Raw genomic sequence first — 20,053 nt, forward strand, 5'->3', positions numbered from 1 at the left:
AGAGTACAACACAACCTGCCATCTGGCTGTCTCTGTGCAAGACACATTCTTGTGAGGTGGACAGAATTCAGCACAGGTTTTCTTTTTCTGTTCAGGTCACTCTCATCTTTATATAAATTTTCTCTTATGCATTTTCTTACCTGCCCAGAAATGAGTAGACCTATTTTGAATAGTCACTGAGAGCTATTCCAAATAGCACAGCTCTTTATGGCCCACAACAAAGGTGTAGCTCCATTCTATCAAAACCCCGACATTGTGACCCTGTGTTTTTCACAAATGTATAACTAATTTGTCTCTTTTTAAAATTAGAATTATCTGCCACACTAATTCCTTCATATACAGGGGACACAGAAGCAGAAACACACAGTATCATCAAAGAGATTCTTTTTCACTGCATAGTAAAATTAATGTACTTCCTGAAAGTAATTTCCCTTCTTAATTTCAAGAATGAGCCATGATTTGATTTTTCTAGGTGAGGAATATAGTCTGGAGAAACAGGAAAATCACGGAAACACTTATTGATGCTGGGTGGTGGTGGGGCCTGAAAACAGATATTTAGTGTGCTCACACTGTTTCTCAAAGTAGGATGTATGTTGTAAGTAAATTTGTCCTCTGGTTGTTAAAATTCTCCAGAAGATAAAAAGGAACAACTGGAAAGCATGATATAAATGGAAGGTCTTGCTGCTACAATGTTTTATTTCTAAGAAAACAAGCTAAACTAGGTGCTCACATCAGTCAGTGCTCTAGAGGTTAGGATGGCTTCTGATGTTCCTCATCTCACATACCAGCCAAGGGAACACACAGCGCACAGGACATTGGCTGCTGGAGTCTCAGGTTTTATTATTAGAGCAGCAGAGGAAATGGCCAGTGTGAGTTAGCAGAAAAGCAAAGATTTCGATAAGGGCTATAGCTTAAGAAAACCTGGCTCCAAAATCTGCTGTGGTTGGTAAACTTAGTGTTGATGATTTTCAAAACTAGGAATGGTGATAAGCGTCAAGCGAAAGAAGCAATTTCTAATCTGGCTGGGACTTCACTATGCATTCCTCTCCATATATCTGAGTATATTTGCATGTATATTTATGTACATGAATGTGTCCACATGGATGTATATTTGTCTAAGTCTATATATGAGTAGTATTAACATGAATAAATGGGTGTAGCTGAACCAGTGGCCTTGATCATCTGCTAGATGAAGGTGTACAGTATGCTTGTGAAATTATATGTAATGCCATCTTGCTGAAGAAAACCTATGAGCGGTGTTGAAATTTGATACCTTGCCAAGTTCTTGTGGCATCTTTGATGAATGCAAGAATCTGTTTTGTGAGGTAATTGGCACATGGCTTGCAAAGGCAATTTTCATAGATTTAAGAAAATGTTGAAGATAATTTGTTCAAGCAGCATGGTGGCATATGTCTATAATTTCAGCAATGAGGAGGGAGGTTGAAGCTAGGGGTTCAAAAATTTGAGACCAGCATAGGCTACGTACTGAGACCTTGTACAAAACAAAACAAAACAAAGCGTCAAAACTGGAGCATACATACAGGTCAGTAAATAAAAATTAACAACAAAACCAGGAAACGCTAGGAAAACAATCTGCCCAAAGTATTTTTTAGTGAAATTATTGGTGCACTAGTGTTTCAGAAAACCTTTTGAGAAGAGATACCTATGACAGAGGCAAATATACTGTGTGAAAATGTTATGGCTATGATTTTTAAAGACTGTGTTAGCCATAACAGAGATGAGACACGATCCATGCTGATTCATTGTTTGCTCATTTTAGCCTCTGTCTGTGAGGATTGTGTGCATTGGCAGGCTGGTGGCTTTTTTCATAGTTAGAATGGTGGATAGCTCTTTCTGGAGGGCTAAAGAGTCAGTAATAAATATAGCAGAATCGATAGGAATTGCAGGCACAAGCTAGCCTGGGGTACAGCATAGATTTTGCTTTTATTTCAGCAGGAAAAACTAACACTGAATAAGCGACTTTTGACTTTAGGGTGAATAGGGGCACAGCAATGATGGTGCCATCTGATCTTGGTCATCTGCATAGGTCCAGTGGAAAAGGACACCTAGAAGTTCAAAAACAGTCAAGGCAAACATTGCCGTTTAAATTTCCCTAATCCAGGAGTTTCTTAGACATGAATCAACTGATTTAATAACTAATGAGACAGGCAGTGAGGACAGTTTCTCCCAGGTAACTTTAAATAATTATTTTATATATGTCATATATATATATATGACTTAGGGCTTCCATCTCTGAAATTACAATTTATATTACTGTCCAATTCTATAAACAACAAGCAAAAGATTCTATGGGGTAAAATTACAGTAATAAACACTAAAAGAAGAGGCAGCCAATATCAATCTAGCTCTGTGGAACCTGCCGTACTTCTACCAGGAGCCATGACCTGGGCATGACTGAGTGGTCAGGAAGGACAGGTGATCTAACAAGGCACAGAGCCATCACTGGCTTTCTCTTAGTCCTGATAACCTGAGTCATTTGTCTCTACACCATGACGTGGTCATGTGCTCTTGGGTCAGTGAAGATACACCATTTATTTCTTTCTTAAAAATTTCCCACATCATCAAATATTAAGGTTATTTGGATAATAATGTGAACAAATGAATTGTATCAACTACTGTGAGTCATGTGTGAAAATGTCAGGTGTTACAAATGGTGAAAGGCTTCACTGAATGCAGAGAGGGCTTACACCGGGTATCACGGTCATGACAGTAAAGTCAAAGCTCACGATACATCAGAGTGGGTTGTTAGCCTCAGACTCCTGTCTCTTTCATTCACCTTCTAATTATGTCCACTTAGGTTTGTGAGTTGCAAGAAAAACCATCCTTCAGGCACCTTGCGGTACTAGTCAGAGTGAGTTTTCAGTATTTCTCAATCTTTGTTTTCTCCCAATAGAAATATTTATCATTGTATCATTAATCTAGGTGATAAAAATAGCAGTTTGAACCGACATTCTCTTATAATGTTGTCCTCTTCCCAGTAACATACCATCTCAAGACAATAGCTGAGCTCATTACAGTAGAACACATCCAGAAAAAGCACATAAACCATTAAAAAATCATAGAAAGTTGATTTGATTGCTTTTTGGAAAGGCAGCAAATAAATGATAAATGAATGAATGAGAAATGAGTGAATAAATGAATGAATAAATAAATAAGTAGGAAATATTGGCATCCTATAATTTAAGCCTAACTTGTATGTCTGGCATTCTAGTTCATAAATACTGTTAGATTTTCAAGTTTAGCAAAAGGTCAACATATTAATGAGTAATCTTAACTTTTTATATTAATTTTGTTGTATTTGGTGGAATTTTAAAAGTATTTTAAAGACGTTCATGAAATTATTATATAAAATAAAATTTCTCGTATACAGAAAAGAATGACTATACTTATTTTTTAATCCATGAAAAATGTACGCTTGATCTGGCATGCAATAAACATGGGTGAGTTAAAAATGTTCCAAATACACAGCAAGATCAACATGTCCCTTCCCCCAGTGACCTTAACTACATACTGTGTGAGCACTTTCAGGTGCCAAGGCTCTTTATCACCATCAGCTGTACCCTTTAATTAGCTTATTATAAATTTGTTTAAGGACAATGTCAGTGCTTTGGAGGGAATAAGAGGGTTCCTTCTTCCTGGTGCTAGTGGCTTCTGAGAAGAAGGCTGCAAGTTGTGATTCAGCCCAAGTGTCCCCTGGGAAGGGCACCATTCCCACAGATGTGTGCTGCACAGTTCTTTATTTTCCCTAAGAAGCTTCATGCTCTCCATCTAGATGCCCGGGAGTTAATTTTGTGCATGTGTATGGAACCATGAGCGAGCAAGAGGAACTCTTAAGAGGGCAGAGAAAGCAGGAAGAGAGGATAATAGAACACCCAAGACGTGGAAGCAGAGGGGACTGTTCTGGGGAGAAGAAGGACAGTGGGGAAGGGGGTCTAGATGAAAGGGCCATAGCAGCAACCATTCCTTTGTATGCTAATCAAAAATATGCAAATAAAGGTTAGTTTTATAGTTTGGCAGAAAGCCTCCCCCACAAGTTCTACAGAGAAGATGAATCTGGCAGAGGGGATGAGAGCTCAGCGTGGAACCAATGGGGTGGAGCGCAGGCTGAACCGCCACAGCCACAGCTTTGGCTGTGCTTCGAATGCTTATAAATTAATATTTTGAACTCGTTACATACCAGGTAGAATAGTTTATGCTTTTCATAGATCTTAAGTTGCCTTTCTCAGAAATGGTTTTTTATCCCCCTTTCCTCCTCTTCCTCCTTCTTCATGCAGGAGATAATATATTGGTAGTAATTGACTTTGAAGTCTTTCAGTGTCTAAATAGTTGGTTTTCAATTTATTGTGCTTCCAAGAGGGACTTCCTTTCCAAAGGGATTTCCTGTTAATCCTGTGTTTGCCCAAGGAAGGATGGTTCTGAGGCCTTCGAATACAGTTCTGCATTATGACTGTTACATGGTATTGTGACTGTGAGAGGTAATTAATCTATTCTCTCGAGCCACTGCACCACAAGATTATTACAACAGGGCAGCTGTCCCTAACTCATGTCTGGAGAGGAGCTGAAACACCAGAAACACAGATTTAAGTGCACTGCTGTTGTTCAGTTACTGCATGAATCCAGATCAGTGTATAGATCAAAAAGTAATTAGGCCCCAACTTAGTCAAAATAGGGTTGTTGTCATTAGATATTTTCAGAGGGTTCCAGAAATAGCTTTCTTCATACCAAGATTCATTTAATTAATTAATTTTTTTTTGTTTTTCTTTGTTTTCTGAGACAGGGTTTCCCTGTGAATCCCTGGTTGTCCTGGAACTCACTATGAAGTCTAGGCTGGCTTTGAACTCAGAGATTCACCTGTTTCTGAATCTTAAGTGGTGTCATTACCTGTGTGCAGCAACACCCCCAGCAGGGTTCCTTAACCTGCTCATAATTTTTATTTTTGAAATCTTCTAATTTTAGTTCCAAAGTCTGGTTTGCATTACCTCCCAAGCTCTCTTGCAGAGGCTCATCCATCCCTGAGTATGGATGGGATAAGAAAGTTTGTTTGGGATGGAAGGAGGATGAGGGTTTTGAACTTCAAGGAGACATGAAAAACAGGTTGTCTTAAAGAGGGTTTCAAGAAAATGGTTGTGCTTATGGCATGCCTAGGTCTAACTTGTGCTGACTTGAATAAATTAACTGCTTACAGCCCTAATTATAAGTTTAGAGACTGTGAGCTGGGCCATGAACATGGACACGATGAGAGTTATTGCTGACATCAGGAAATACCAGCAGAGAAAGTTATCACACACCACTGGCCCCTGGAGACTGAGAACAAATAAGATAATATTTAAATGTTTCCAATTTAGTTAGGCTTTGGTTGCTCCGTGTGTGTGTGTGTGTGTGTGTGTGTGTGTGAAGAGAGAGAGAGAGAGAGACAGACAGACAGACAGACAGACAGACAATATCTGTGGACATAAAAATCTCTAGCTATGTGTGCTATCCACAGCCTGAATTAAATTATATAAAGTTAGGTATAGAGTTAGGAAATGCTACCAGACAGCAACTGTGAAGCATTACAGCATGGGAATTTGTCTTACATTTAATTTTCTTTAGAAAGAAGAAATGTTGGGGGTTGCTGTCATTTTCTTTTCCTATTTTGTGCTTCTTTATCCACAAAGCCTTATGAGGCTAATGACTACATTAACATACAGTCATAACGACACTGTATGAAGATGACTCATTAGTCTCCACTGAGATGCAACCAAGGAAAAGCATTAATCAGTTTAAGCAGGTAAAATGGGCATTCCCCATGTTGACTGAGCAAGACAAATGTTTCGTTAACACTGGGAACTCTTCTTCTCTTTATTATACAGTATTAGTTCCTTGCTAATATGCCTACAATTTTGTTTAAAATATGTGAACTTGTGGCTTTTCTATAACCCAAGAAAAGCAAATTGTCAGAAAAGATGCATCGTATATCTCTCCCTGCTGTGTTCTGTTCCCACATGGAAAGTGGAACAAGAAAGCATTTACAGGGCTAAACATTTAACTTCCATGCTTACTCTGGATATTATGCCTTCTAAGGGACCCACCCAAATCTCAAAACAGTTTTCAGCATTGTTCTCAGAATGTTTTACCAAGGGAGGGCAGGGGTGGTGTCCAAAAAAGCAAATAACAAATGTGTAAACACAACAGAAAGAAAACCATGGAAGAATAGAAAAAATAAGTAGAAAGATGATCCTTAAATCCACCTCAAAAGACATGTACCTGCTCAGTCCAAAAAGCAAGAGTCTGGTCATCCGTCTAGCTACAATAAACACTGAGCAGCTACAGATTCAGGCTCTACATCATCTTCCCTGGTGCGTTCGGACTACGGGGAGTCCGTAACAAGCAGGGCTAGATGCACAGTCTAAATACACCAAGTGAACAGACAGCAAGTGACTTTGGGATGCTGGCACATGTAGGGCGGTCCATACTTACTTTCTGAAGAGGTGGGTCTTGAAGGTCAAATTTAGACTTAGTCTGCAAGTTTAAAGTCATGCTTCTGCCTGCATGCATTGCTGAAATACCTCCATAGGGCAGCATGCCAAGGTTAACTGTGTTGTGTTTGTAAGCAGCGCTCTGAGTAGAGGAGATAACCATGTGACAGGATGTAAACACGGGCTCCACAAACAGATCATTACATGAACACGTCTAAATTCATCACATTGAACTGTAAGCGGGCAAACAGTAACTTTTTATAACATGCGCTCCGTCAGACAAAAGCATACAGTAACAGTGTTAGTTGTGCACATAAATGAGTACCCTCCAGAGCTACAGAAGGACAAGAGCAGAGATACATTGTCTATGCCTGCTCTCATGAAAATGCTAAATCTCTGTATCTGTCTCTTAGACGGCCTGGTGATCCTGACTTGAGACGAGCATTGATCAGTTTGTTAGTTTTGCAAATTGAAACAGTGGGATTTTAATCAGATTCCATAAGCTATAAATCTCATTGTTTCACATTATGAGATCTGCACATATGAAGGACAGATGTTAACTACTAACTCTGCCTGAGCTAATGTGTGGTAACCTTAAGGACAGTTATACTCTGAAGATGGTTAGTGCTATAATGGTATTATTTTTAGTATGCATCAAATATCTGACAACACTCTAGTGATATTTATATTGTGAATATCCTTTGCCAAGAACTAGTAATTCTTCTCTAGAGGGCTTCATTAAAATATTAAATATTTTAAAATGACCCAACATCAAATTTTCAATCTACAGTGGAAACACAATCATTGGCAGTGCTTGCTTCTATAAGTTATTCTCTTATTTAATGCAGGAGACTTCTAAGAACAAATGGCTGGATATCATTTTTTGCTCTGAAAGCACTGTTTACAAAGTAATGATTTTTATCACTAGCATTTTGTGAGCTATGGAGAGAGATCACTGGTGATACACTTGTCTGCCAATTTTACTTGTTAAGGACTAGGGACTAGTTCATTGCCACCATGTCAAAAGTGGAAAAGACTCAACCTTTCCTTCTGGTTCGGAGGTAATTCCTTGATGCCCCATAGAGGATCAGCCATCTCAGACACATGGGCTCTTGTTTTAAATTCTTGGGCACAGTGGAGCCCTATCATAGCATTTGTGATTAAAATAAGGGAGAAAACATATCCCTTTTTCTAGTGTAGTACTTGGAGCTGTCTCTTCAAGGCCAGCACTGAGATCATTTGCCAGCTCCACATTGGGCTGTTAAACCTATAACGTGAACAGAACTGTAGGTACTTGACTTTTATGTGAAATCGCAAATATCTTGTAGCTGCTGGTAACACTGTTTGCTCAGAGTTGAACAGCTTAACTGAGTTTTGGAGGAAAGTACCCCATATCTCTGGTGCCATCTGATGATGGGCAGAGTGTTAATAGAATAGCTCTGTCAAAGCTATCTGACATTGTAATATGTACTCTGGAAGCATGAATTCCGGAAGGATGGCTGGAAGATTTCACAGGACATGCATCTTGAGTGATCACTGAGAAACTCAGCTAAGTGGGGAAGGAAACGTCACTTGGAGTAAACTAGAAGAAAGCTCCTAGGAAACCGTGGCTTGGGGCAGTAGTCTAAAGTAACTCAACTGAGAAACTATTCAATATGCATCAAAATTGCTCTGAAAAGTTAGTGTTAGAACCGGGGAATTACAAACAGAGCTCAGCGGAAAAGGGAAGTGTCATGACAACAATTAAAAAATACAGGTAAATTCACCTTAGCCATCTGGGTCAGGCAGGGCCTTCAGACTTATTCATCCCAACCCTTCCCTAGTCCTGTATGCTCTGTGGCTATTGGAGTCACCTACTTCTTGTCTTGTTCAAAGTGGGTGGAGCACATTTCCACCTTGTCTTTCTATATCCATGCTTTGTTTCTATCCACCATTCTGTCTCGAATCACTAGTCATCACAATACACTCCCTACACCTGTTTGGAACCTTCCTTAGCTAGTTCACATTGCCTTGTTAGATGCAATTGTTGTCAGCATGCAACCAGAGTTCCCAATTGTTTTGTATTATTTACCCTTAAGTATTTTCACCCTTCAAAGCTACCGGTCTACATATAGGATATAATTCAAGGTGAGGCACGTGCTACTTGATTAGGTGTCTCCTGCTGATGCCAGCCATGAAACTCTGATAAAGTTTCCTTCAATGGGATGGGTTGCACCAATTTGAAACATTCTGATTTGCAAGATAGAGACAATTTTCATGCTGAGAAATTAATGCCCATAGCCACATTTGTTAATTCATTCTCTCCCTAGGAAAACTGTTTCCTTGTCATGTAGATACAACCTACAAATTGTTATTTTTAAAAGAATAAACCTGAACACTCAAATTTAATGTTGAAGAAATACATAATATAGTGACCTTGTTTTTATAAAAGCAGAGTCCCAAATAACACTGAACTCATCGAACAAAACATCCTGATGGCATAATCTCACTCAGAACACCTAACTTGAAGACACGAGAGGGAAAGGCCCCATGTTTGCGAGGCAATCTTTAATTCTGAGGTAAGTCTGGGGCACACACAGTCTTTTTAACTAGAGCCACAGGGTCCAGCAAATGATGATGCCTATGGACAAAGGGTCTAGAAAATGAAATATTTGGTTTCTCTTAGAGAGATTCAAGCAGGCAATGGGAACTGATTCTATGCTTTGAACTGTTTTTTTCCTGTTTTTTTTTTTTTTTTTTGATTTTAACTCTCCAATGGTTGCTAACTCCACACAGTATTATGACTCAATTTTTAACTGATTTAGGATTAATTTGGGATTTATTTCCTTGTTTTGCTACATTGTACACACTAATTTGTTACATTTGTAGTCTTCCTTGAGACACCATCTGCATTTGCTGTTTATAGCTTGACTTGAATTGTAGAATTTCTTTCTACATAAAAGCCAATATTTTAAATGTCAAGATTTTCTTAATCAATTAAAGTAGTGTGTAGGAGGGCATTTAATTTCTGCTTATTTTATTTTTCTGTTCCTTGCTGGGAAGATTATTGCTCATTAGAGGTAATAACTTCAGTTGTTCCTTAGCTGTGCACAAATTTTATAAACAAATTAAGCCCGAGTTTAATATAAGTGAGTCCATGTGGAAAGGGTGAAATACTCACTTTTTATAGACTCAATAAAAATAACACTCTTTAGGTTACCAGGGAACAGTTTTGTGTCCTGGGAGAGGCAGCCTTGCTTTCATGGCTAGAAAGACACTGGAGCACCATCCCAGATAATCGAGTCAAATTCTTCCTTACCATATTTAGGCTAGCTTTGATTGGTAATTCACCTGCTGGTTACGACTTCTCAGCATATAAGCATTAAGCAATACCTACAATAAACTATTGCAATCCATCTCCCCCGCTTAATATAAATAAAATCCTGGGAGAATCATTCCTGTAACTCATGCACCACCACATGTGCTTAGAGACGCCAGGAAAGGAAAACCCAAGGCAGAAGGGGAACTCTTACAGAGAAAGGCCAGACATACCCTGTCTAACCTTCTAGCTTCTATATGTCTAAGCAGCTGCTGTCTCCAGTCTGCCGGCATTTTGCCACAGCTCTCCTCTCCCTTCACAGGGGTGGGCCTTGTCTTTATATCACTGTTATCTGACGACTTGTCACCATAGTTACCCAGGTTATAGTCAGATGGTATTTTTTCCAGGAGGGCTGCCATGGTAGGCCTAGCTGAAACTGGCCTGGTTTGGGAGGCTCCGTAACTCTCTGTGCTGTAGCTCCTGGCGGACAGCGGCCTCCTCTGGGTAAGGTTTTTAGCGGGGAAACTTCCCGCCTGCGCTTTCACTTCTTGATACGAAGGATGTTCATCTTCGTACCTGCCGTTCCTCTTGAGGAATTGGGGATCAGTCATCGAAACACTGCTCTGGCCTTCCAGCCCTCCCCTATAGGCTGCTCGGCCATACCTGTCACCAGGGGGCAGCTCATGGGGCTCGCTGACTCTTCTGAACATGGCCATTTCAGTGGAGCTGGCCAGGGAGTCAGCCCTCCTTAGGAAGCCTGCCCTGGGCCCCTGGCTGGCAAACTGAGCGTTCACTATGGCATCCTCATTCACAGACGGCTGGGAAAAGGAGAACATCTGTTCCATGGGTGGGTACCCTCTATAGGCTCTGGGGCTGACCAGATCCTTGGCGATGTTTTTGCTGGGCTGCTGTACATACTCAGAATTGTGTGCGAAAGGGGGCGGAATCCTCTTCTCTGCTTTAACTTCCACCGCTCCTTGTGGATTGAAGCTTTGGTCAAACTGATAGACCTTCTTCGTCATAGATGCTTTTTGTTGGGGTGGTCCTTTACTACTTCCATACATGAGCATCTCGTCATCCAGCATGGGTACCGACTGGCTCCTGGACATACTGGACATGCCATGCTCCGGTCCCAACAACTTGTCTGGCCGCTCATGGCTTCCTAAGTGATCACTCCCAGAGGCATAGTTTTCTAGTGGAATGTTATAAACCTTGTAGGTTCCAATGTCAATCTCATCAATACTCTGAGACTTTTTGAATTTGTTGGACTTTATATCTTTCATGAGTGGGGAGAGCCTCTCCGTGCTTTTGCTCATCGCAATAACACCTTTCGATGAATCTGGGCGGCAGTGGATTTGAGAAAAGACATTACCGAGACTCCTGTTGGGGGTGGGGTCATGGTACTCCCACGGCACTCCTGGAGAAAAGGGACTTGGTGTCTCTGTAGGCTCCTTCATGTGATCTTTTCTTTCAGGTAAGGGGCTGGTAGTCGGGGTTGTTTCTAATTTGGAAGGAAAAGCAGTCCTGTCTTCAAATGGACTGGGGGTTCTGGTCCAGTTCTGCCAGGGGTTGGAAGGAGGCACTTCTGTTTCTGGCGTGTGTCGGTGTATGGACTGCTCCAGTTCCAGGGGAACGCCGACAATCCTTTCCTGCCTGATTAAAGGCCTGCGCCCGTGAGCAGGCATGCTTCTAGCCTTGGCGCTTAAGAGAGGGTTATTGTTGGCGTTCTCGGCGGCAGCTTCCTCTGAGACAAAACCTGTGTTGTCGTAATGGGAGCCATCGGTCCAGTTGTCAGGGAAGGCATCACTCATTGGCAGCCGGTCAGGACGCTGGGGGAGATTCCCTGGAGGAACAGCCTCCCGTTGGCTGAGTAATGGCTTTGCATCCAGAGGCTGTGGGAAAGGTGGTGCAATCCTGTGAACACAAACAGAAGGAGAAAAATGACCGAGAGGAAGAGGTGACCTTCCTGGAGGAAGAATGCCACCAGCCTTTGTGTAGCTCATTTATTCCCAATTGGTTTACGGGTAAAGCACTATTCCAAAAACCCACTTTAACTTGCTCTGACTTTCACATCTTCTGAGTAACCATGGCTTTCTAGCACACTAGGGAACTGACTGCCTAACGTATTCATTGTTTACCATCTTAGGTCCTTCCATAGAATGCAAGCATGGAGAGAGACCAGGATACTTTTTGACTAAATGGTGAATGAATGAAGTAAGTGCACTTTCAGTCATGGTCCTGAAGATGGGCTGGCAAGGGGATTTCTACTACTCATCCCTGGGATTCTGACTCAGAGCACTTCCAAGTTTCCAGTTGAGAGAATTTAGCACATCCCAAAGAGGAAGGGGCAGGGACCTCAGACAGGGCAGACATGCTGCTGCCTACTGAATGAATGGATGGCTCTCTGGGCATTCCCAGCTCTCCCTGTCTCCCTCTGGCTCTCTCTGGCTCTTTATGGCCATCTCTAACCTTCTCTGACCCTCTTTGTCTTTATCTGGCTCTCCCTGATTCTTTCTGACTCTTTCTGGCATTCTCTCTGACACTCTCTAGTTGTCTTTGGCTCTCTCTTACCTTCTGTGACCTTCTCTGACCCTCTCTGATCCTCTCTGACCTTCTCTGGATCTCCCTGGCTCTCTCTGACCCTCTCTGATCCTCTCTGAGCCTCTCTGGCTCTCCCTGACTCTCTCTGATCCTCTCTGACGTTCTCTAACCCTCTTTGACTCTCTCTGGCTCTCCCTGGCTTTCTCTGACTCACTGTGAACTTCTCTGACTCTCTCTGTCTTTCTTTGACCTTCTCTGATGTTCTCTAACCCTCCCTGACTCTTTCTCATTTTCTCTGGCTCTCTCTGGCCTTCTCTGACCCTTTCTCACCTTCTCTTACTCTCCCTTGCTTTCTTTGGAGTTCTATTTTTATTTTATGTGTAAAACATGTATATATATATGTGTGTGTGTGTGTGTGTGTGTGTGTGTGTGTTGTGCTTGCACATATGTCTGTGTACCATGTGAGTGTCTGGTACCTACAGAAGCCAAAAGAAGGCATCAGATCTCCTAAAACTGGAGTTACAGATAGTTGTGAGCCATCATGTTAATGGGAGCTGGGCATCGAACCCAGGTCTTCTGGAAAGGCAGCCAGTGTTCTTAATTTCTTTCTTTCTTTTTTTTTTTTTTTTTTTTTTTATTTTTCGAGACAGGGTTTCTCCGTAGCTTTTTTGGTTCCCGTCCTGGAACTAGCTCTTGTAGACCAGGCTGGCCTCGAACTCACAGAGATCCACCTGCCTCTGCCTCCCGAGTGCTGGGATTAAAGGCGTGCGCCACCATCTCCTGGCCAGTGCTCTTAATTTCTGAGGAGTCTCTCCAGCACACACATTTTAATCTATCACACCAATTTTGCTTTTTGTGTTAGTGGGGATCGAATCCAGGGCCTCGAGCACTTAGCTCCACCAGTGATCTACTTCCACCCAGCCTTTGGATGTGACATGCCTACGTGTTTTATAAACTTGAGATTGCCTCAAAATTTCACTTTCAAGCTTCTGGTTCCTACTGTAACTTCCCATAATCTCCTGTGAGTTGGGCCTGCATGGATGGCAGGCCCTTGAGGGTGGCTTTGATGCCCTTCAAAATCCCAGGTGAGCCCACATGCTTACCTGCATCTTTTGTCTTCTGTGCCACTCACGTGCCAAACACAATTCCAACATTAAGCAGATTCCACTTTGTCAAAGTTGATGAAAATGAGCATTTGGGAACATAGAAGGGGGAATTCTCAACACACCTGTTACCCCACAAAGAGTTATGGACGGCATCTTTAGCGCTTGTCTGCAAGGACCCCACTTTCACGCGGGTGTTTGAGGACCCCGAGGAAGCCTGGGAGGGCGAGTAGTCTGAGTAGGTGCCTGAGGAGACACTGTTATTCAGACAGTGAGTTTTGTCAACTTCAGACTCATCAGTTGATTCTGAAATTCAAAGGGGAAACATATTACAACGCTGCGAACACGGATGGATACAGAAGAAGCATGAAAAGCAGATTCCACATGGATTAATGTCAGAAGCACACATCTGCGAGTACTTATAGACTACGGCATGTCATAATGTATAAGTGGTGATTGATCATGCACATGCATCGGTCACAGTTCCACATCGGCTTCACGATGTTACCTTTTTTGTCCTTCCCTAGCAGAACAAGTTTGGGTGGGTACAGAGGGGTCTCAGCTAATGAAGGGTGAAGTTCCCCAATCCTCATTTCATTAGCTGGATGAACAAAAGAATCCTGAGAGATATAATAATACAGGACAAGGAAAGTAAACATTTAAAGAACGGTTAACCAAGATGGCAATATCTTATTTGGCTCAGACTCAAAGATGCAGCCCTCGAGTTTGGTTCACCATAGGGCATTATGAAAGGAACCCTGTGCATCTCTAATTGAGTGCTAACTATTTTTCTAATTTATGTGAACTCATTTATTCATTAGATGTATTTTTGGATGCTATTTGTATGCCTGGCACTGTGCAAAGAACTGTGGAGGTTCCCCCAAAAAGACACAACATGGTCTTCTGGGAATTCCCAATTTAATTGAGATGAAACAGTGCTCACTTCAGCACAACACTGAATTATCCTACACCCTCCACAGGCAGTGTGGCTCACAGTCAGATACGCTTGGATACATATTCTAGAGGCCAAACTCTTGAGAGTTCCAAGTGAGAAGGCCATTGCAAGCCAGTGGGATTTTGGTCCCACCCCTACACACATTATCTCACTGGTGGCCCAGTAATCCTGCATCCCACTCCTGCTCTCCAGTCCTTTCTGCATCCCAGGTGGCTGTGTTTTCAGCCACTGTGGGTCTGCTGTGCTTCCTTCCAGAGGTTGTTACTGTTCTCCTGCCCATTCCAACCTACTTAATCTACCGTATGTCAAATGCTGAGTGAATTATCAGCAGCGGTATAAGAATACAACTCCATGAAGAATAAAAAATACAAAAGTCCTACAAGTTTTAAAATTTATTTCCCCTCTCTCTCTTAGAATTATTTAATTTTATGTGTTAGTGTGTTGCCTGCATGCATGGAAATGCATGACTTGCGTGCAGTACCAGTGGGTACCAGAAGAGAGCATTAGATTTCCTAGAGCTGGAGTTAACATTATGTGTGTGTTAGGAAATGAACCCGGGGTCCTTTGCAGAAGCAACCAGAGTTTTCAACCACTGAGCCATCCCACCAGTGTAAAAATTCCATGAATGTTAATTTCCAGAATTCAGATAACTCCCAACAAAGCAGATTATCAGGAGAATATTAAGAAGAGCAAGACCTAAGTTCCCATTTTCTATACATAATAGCTGTGTTTTTTAACCTGTTTATGATAATTTGAATTCAAAGAAGAACATTCAGGGGCTTTTGTTTGCTTGCTTGTTAGTAGCTTATTAAGTTGTAGCATTGGACTAACACAAGTAGAAATGTGTTGTTGAATCAGAGAAGGTTATACTTGGAAAAATATCAGGAATTTGGAAAACTTTTCTAGTGTTTGGTTGGAGTAATGAACGGATAGAAACACTCAAAGGGACAGACTTAAGGATTTTGGTATTGCAGAGAAGCATTAGTTTCTTTAATACTTGACTGAAATTTCATCTTTTGAACTTATTTTGGGGTGTATGAAAATATTTGCTTCTCAATGACTATTTGCTTCAGTTGATGAAGACTGAATGACTATTGAGTTAAACACTTTCACTGACCTGGGGCTCACAAAATCACTTAACAAAGACCCAGCATTGGAGTATGGTTCTCTCGAGTTCCCACTGAGCTAGTTCTTCCTCCAGTGTGAGGCTCCCAGTGAGAGTATCAGGGACCTGAAATGAAGGATCCAGTTTGAAGAGGGATCCCGAAGACAAAGGGGTGATGAAGTGCCTGGGTGTGAAGAAAGAAATCTGCATTTCCATGGAATTTCAAAGTTCAGCACAAGAAATGTTCAGTAAAATTTTGAAGTGGCATAATAGAGAATAAAAGCATATATTTATAAGAAGATGCAAACTGGAGAAAGAACAAGAGATGCCAACTTGTCAGTCACATGATATCTCTCCATCCTGTTTCTGCCTCAACACTTACTAATCAGGGCAAGGGGAAGAAATTCTCAGACCTGTGTCTGACATATCTGTCAAATGAAGGTGTTCAGTAAAAGAATTAGTGCTAATTTATGTCCAGCATATGAAGATAAAAGTAACTTATTTGTGTGAAACAAGTGAGAAAGGAGAAATTTTAAGTAATACTTAGTACATGTAGAATTATTTTTTAAGGAACAGCAAAATAAAATATAAGGAGACACAAGAACCAAGTCAGGAAGCTGGATCTGCCCAGAATGTTAATATTACTTCTTTTACCTCATGTTCTAAACATCCGGTACTTAGGATATCTTGCTTATATGTATCAGCTTTTCAAAACTGTGACCAGGGCTCTTCATGATCCAACTAGGGTATAAGTCTCTAACTTTGCTCAGAAATTGAGGAAAGGAAAGTCCTTGAGCCTACTTTCATGGCGGTAAACAGTGGAAGCTGTTAGCAGGCAATCAGTTTTGGTAAGTGGTTCACCAGAAGTTCATCTAAATGTGTCTCCTGTTGAGGAGACAGAAGTAGAGTTGGTGATGGTGGATAAAATGTCCTTTGATTTTTTTTTAAAAAATCCTATTATCTTTCCTTGATTTAAACAAAATCTTGGCTCTTGATAACATGGAGAAAGACAATCCTAAGGTAAAAGTCAAGAAGAATAAAAGCTCATTTTCAAGCCTTTGAGAGTCTAGGAGGAGAGTTAAAAAGGGAGGCAAAGGAGAATTTCAGGGACAGCTGACTGTTTTCCATTATTTGGCAGAAGGTATGACTTCTCTGTAGAGGGAAAGCAGACTGTCTCCTCACGATGAAAAGGATTTGTATCATTTCAACTATCGCAGACACAGTGAACAGGCGTCCAGTTAGAAATACACAGAACACTGAAGAGAACGAGGGAGGAATTGGTGCTTTATTCTCTCGAGGAGGGGTCTGAAATTATCATTTACTCTTGGCTTTTCCTGTACCAAGTGCTGGGTTTAGTGTTACCTGTTGTTATCCTAGTTCATCTCTATAGGGTCTCTTAGCACTTAGATTTTTAGAGGCAAAGATTGTGGCCTGGAACAGCTCCCTTGCTTAGGTCAGCAACAAGGAAGGTCTAAGAGAACAGTTCTTGTCTCCTAGACCCCCCCCCCCATGGTTCCCAGACTATGTTCTGAGGCATCCACAGAGGTCATTGCTAATTCACAGGGATATGATGGGTTGTAGAGAGTGTTTCAGGGAGGCAATGCTTGAGATCAACCAGACAGCTGTGAACTGCTGGATCACTGTTGCACATGGTTTCAACATGTGGTTGCATGTTCTTGGTGTCATTTCTCATGAAGCTGGATTTTGGTAATTGCTATAACCAAAGAGTAAAACTTGAATGCTAGTGTATGGCATCTGAGAGCTGTTGTGTTTGCTATGACTTCCAGTTTTGAGAAAAAGTTGTCAGTGTCTGATGATATTTGGGGTTTGGTTATTTAAAAATAAGAAAATATTTTCTTTTCCAGTCTATGCATTTTATTTTTCCAATGACCTCAAAGTAGGATAAATATATTTACTAATATAGCTACTTCTACTACTTCTGTGGGGATAGTGAATTTTAAGAATTATTTCAGTCTATGGACATTATAACAAAAATTGTTGAGATACAAAGAGCATAAATATGCTAGGAATTTCCTCAATGCACAGGTGAAGACTGACTAGACAAGGCAGCCTACAAAGATAAATCAATTCAACAAATCTCAGAAATTCTCCTGGACACCCATGAACTTCTAATTGGACAGAGGGACAGGCTATAACATTAGATTTAACTATTTATGTGCCTTCTCTGTGGTGGACTCTGGGAATATAGCTGCTCCCAGCTTATGATGTAGTTACATCATAAACACGGCATAAGTCGAAAATATCATTAAGTAAAAATGTTTTTGATATTCTGAACACTCTGCATTTTACAGCCCAGCAGCCCAATACTCTGCAGTAGGTGTGGTATGTATTTGGGATTCTGTAGCTGCTGAAGGGCATGCTACATGTTGCTGAGTATCTGAGTGTATTGTTAGGCCAGAAAAAGGTCACAATTCAAAACCAGAGTATGGTTTTTGCTAAGAGTTGAAAGCTTTGACAGCAGTGCAAAGTTGAAAAATCCCAAATTGAATTATCATCTGTACACACTAGACAAGATAGAAATGGCCCTTATTCTCTGAAACTGTCTGAAGGTAATATATAAAATCATCAAAATGTTCTCATTACATTTCATGCAAGTAAACAGTGACACAGCAGGAAAAACCAGAAGGTTAGACTGGTCAGGGTGACCCTTTGAGATTGGAAGGGTGAGGGCGTGCTAGTCATGTAAAGAGCTGGGTGGGTGGGGTGAGCAAATGAATTTCACAGGGCATTAGGAAGGGAAAAGAAAGAAAGGAATGAGGGAGGGAGGAAGGGAGGGAAGGAAGGAGGGAAGGAAGGATGGAAGGAGGGAAGGAATAAAGGGAGGAAGGAAGGAAAGAAAGAAGGAGGAGCCTTCCTGTCATCAGCTCTATTGGTTCTTATGGCTCTCTGGTTCTGTTCTTTAGCCCATGTGAAGGCTCTAAAAGGTCAGGTGGGGTCCAGCTTTCCTTTCTCACTCACTTTGCTGTTTATGAAAAGCAGTTACCATGTTCTGTTTTGCCGTTTTGAGATAGTAACTCATAGGCTAGCCTTGAACTTCCTGAGTAGCCAAGGATGATCTTGGACCCCTAACCTTCCTGCCTTTACTTTCCAAGTGCACCATCATATTAGGTACTGTGTACTGCCTTGCTCCTGTACTTTCTTCGGTCTTGCTTACCTCAATTCTTCATTACTTTCCTTTGGTTAAGGAGCTTAATTACCTGGCTGATTCTGTCATGAAGCGTGCAATTTTCTACTGCACAGTCAATGCATACAACCAGACATGGTAATATAAGTTTGCAATCTCAGTCCTCAGGAGGCAGAGGCAGCAAGGTCCTGAGTTTGTGGCCAGTTTGGGCTAATCTCAAAATATTGAAACCTGCATCGAAAGACAAAATGAAAAACTATATATGGATGCAAAATATAAAATAAATGCTAAGTTTTCGTAATTAGTAGGATACTTGGTTGTCCACAAACACTGAATAAAATGCCCTTCATTGGACTCTCTTCAAGAGGACGATGATTGCCTGCAGTAGGCTAAAAGGAAAGTAAGATGCAGAGTCTCGATTTCAAAGAAAATATTGAAATCTCCTGTGGAATTTCTTTTCACAGAGATCACATCAGCGGATGGAGAAGCCTAAGAAAGGGATGCGGCAGGTTCACGGTGAACACCGAGTTGGAAGTCAGCTTCCATTGTGGCCTATCTCACTAATGAAGGACCTCAGGCTTTTCTCCCAGCACTAAGAAGCTATTACCAAGGGAACGATTCCATTTGCACTCTTTTTAGGAAAAGCGTTGCCAAGGCAACAAGGAGGCTTGGAACAATGTAAAGCAAGGAGACAATGGCTTTGTAGCAATGTTGACAGAGTTACTGGAAATACAGGTGAAAACGTTCAGGTTGGGGAAACTATTTGGAAAGGATAAGGAGTGAAGACAAAGAAGAAATTATTGCCACAATTTCCAGCCTCAAAGAGCTGGTAGTCAATGTTGTGAAATCTGATTAAGGTTAGGGCAGAAGTGAAAACAAGTTTGGGGAAGAAATGCAAAATTTAATTTTGGATGTATTATTTTTGGTGTGTTCTTTATATGGAGACATTTTTCGGGAGACTTTAGCTTCATTTTATCTACCATGGAGTTATGATTAAATTTGTAACCACAGATATTTTTCTCCCTTTTTACATCTCAAATTCCCAAATTAAGCAATTATAGAATCTTCTTACATTTGTAGTGAATTTACTCACTTTTAGATTTTCATAACCACAATGTAACAAAGGATATTAATATGTGATTCCGTGAAGTTTAAATACAAAGTGTGTGTGTGTGTGTGTGTGTGCACTTGCTAAATATTTCTTCCTCTCCTGTTTGTATTGTTCTAGTGTCTTAGATGGGAATGCGGTAACACGGGGAAAAGGGAGCATAGAGACACTTAGAAGACAAAGAAAAGAAAACTAAGCTAAGATTTACTTCTTCAGGTGCACTGGTGGAGCCTCTAACACTCCAGGTGTTACTCCCTTAGCTATGAAAGTGTACTTCTCTTTCGGGGGGGGGGGGTCTGCAATCTACAACTGCTTTTGC

General features: G+C 41.2%; 1 protein-coding gene across 8 annotated transcripts in view; it reads right to left on the reverse strand.

The window, feature by feature from the left end:
• Positions 1 to 20,053, reverse strand: part of Lrrc7 (leucine rich repeat containing 7) — a 401,293-nt gene that overhangs the window by 53,778 nt on the left and 327,462 nt on the right. For 5 of the 8 annotated variants that reach the window (XM_057793709.1, XM_057793708.1, XM_057793704.1 and 2 more), the window contains 3 exons: positions 13,930 to 14,041; positions 13,547 to 13,727; positions 10,011 to 11,691 (listed from right to left, as the gene is read on the reverse strand). In XM_057793709.1, the coding sequence (XP_057649692.1) occupies positions 10,011 to 11,691; positions 13,547 to 13,727; positions 13,930 to 14,041 (1,974 nt within the window). Of the gene's footprint in view, positions 1 to 6,480; positions 6,622 to 10,010; positions 11,692 to 13,546; positions 13,728 to 13,929; positions 14,042 to 20,053 lie in introns of all 8 variants that reach the window. The other 3 variants (XM_057793710.1, XM_057793705.1, XM_057793712.1) reach the window with 2 other exon arrangements.

Source organism: Chionomys nivalis, chromosome 18, assembly GCF_950005125.1.
Source record: "Chionomys nivalis chromosome 18, mChiNiv1.1, whole genome shotgun sequence".
Lineage (NCBI taxonomy): Eukaryota > Metazoa > Chordata > Mammalia > Rodentia > Cricetidae > Chionomys > Chionomys nivalis.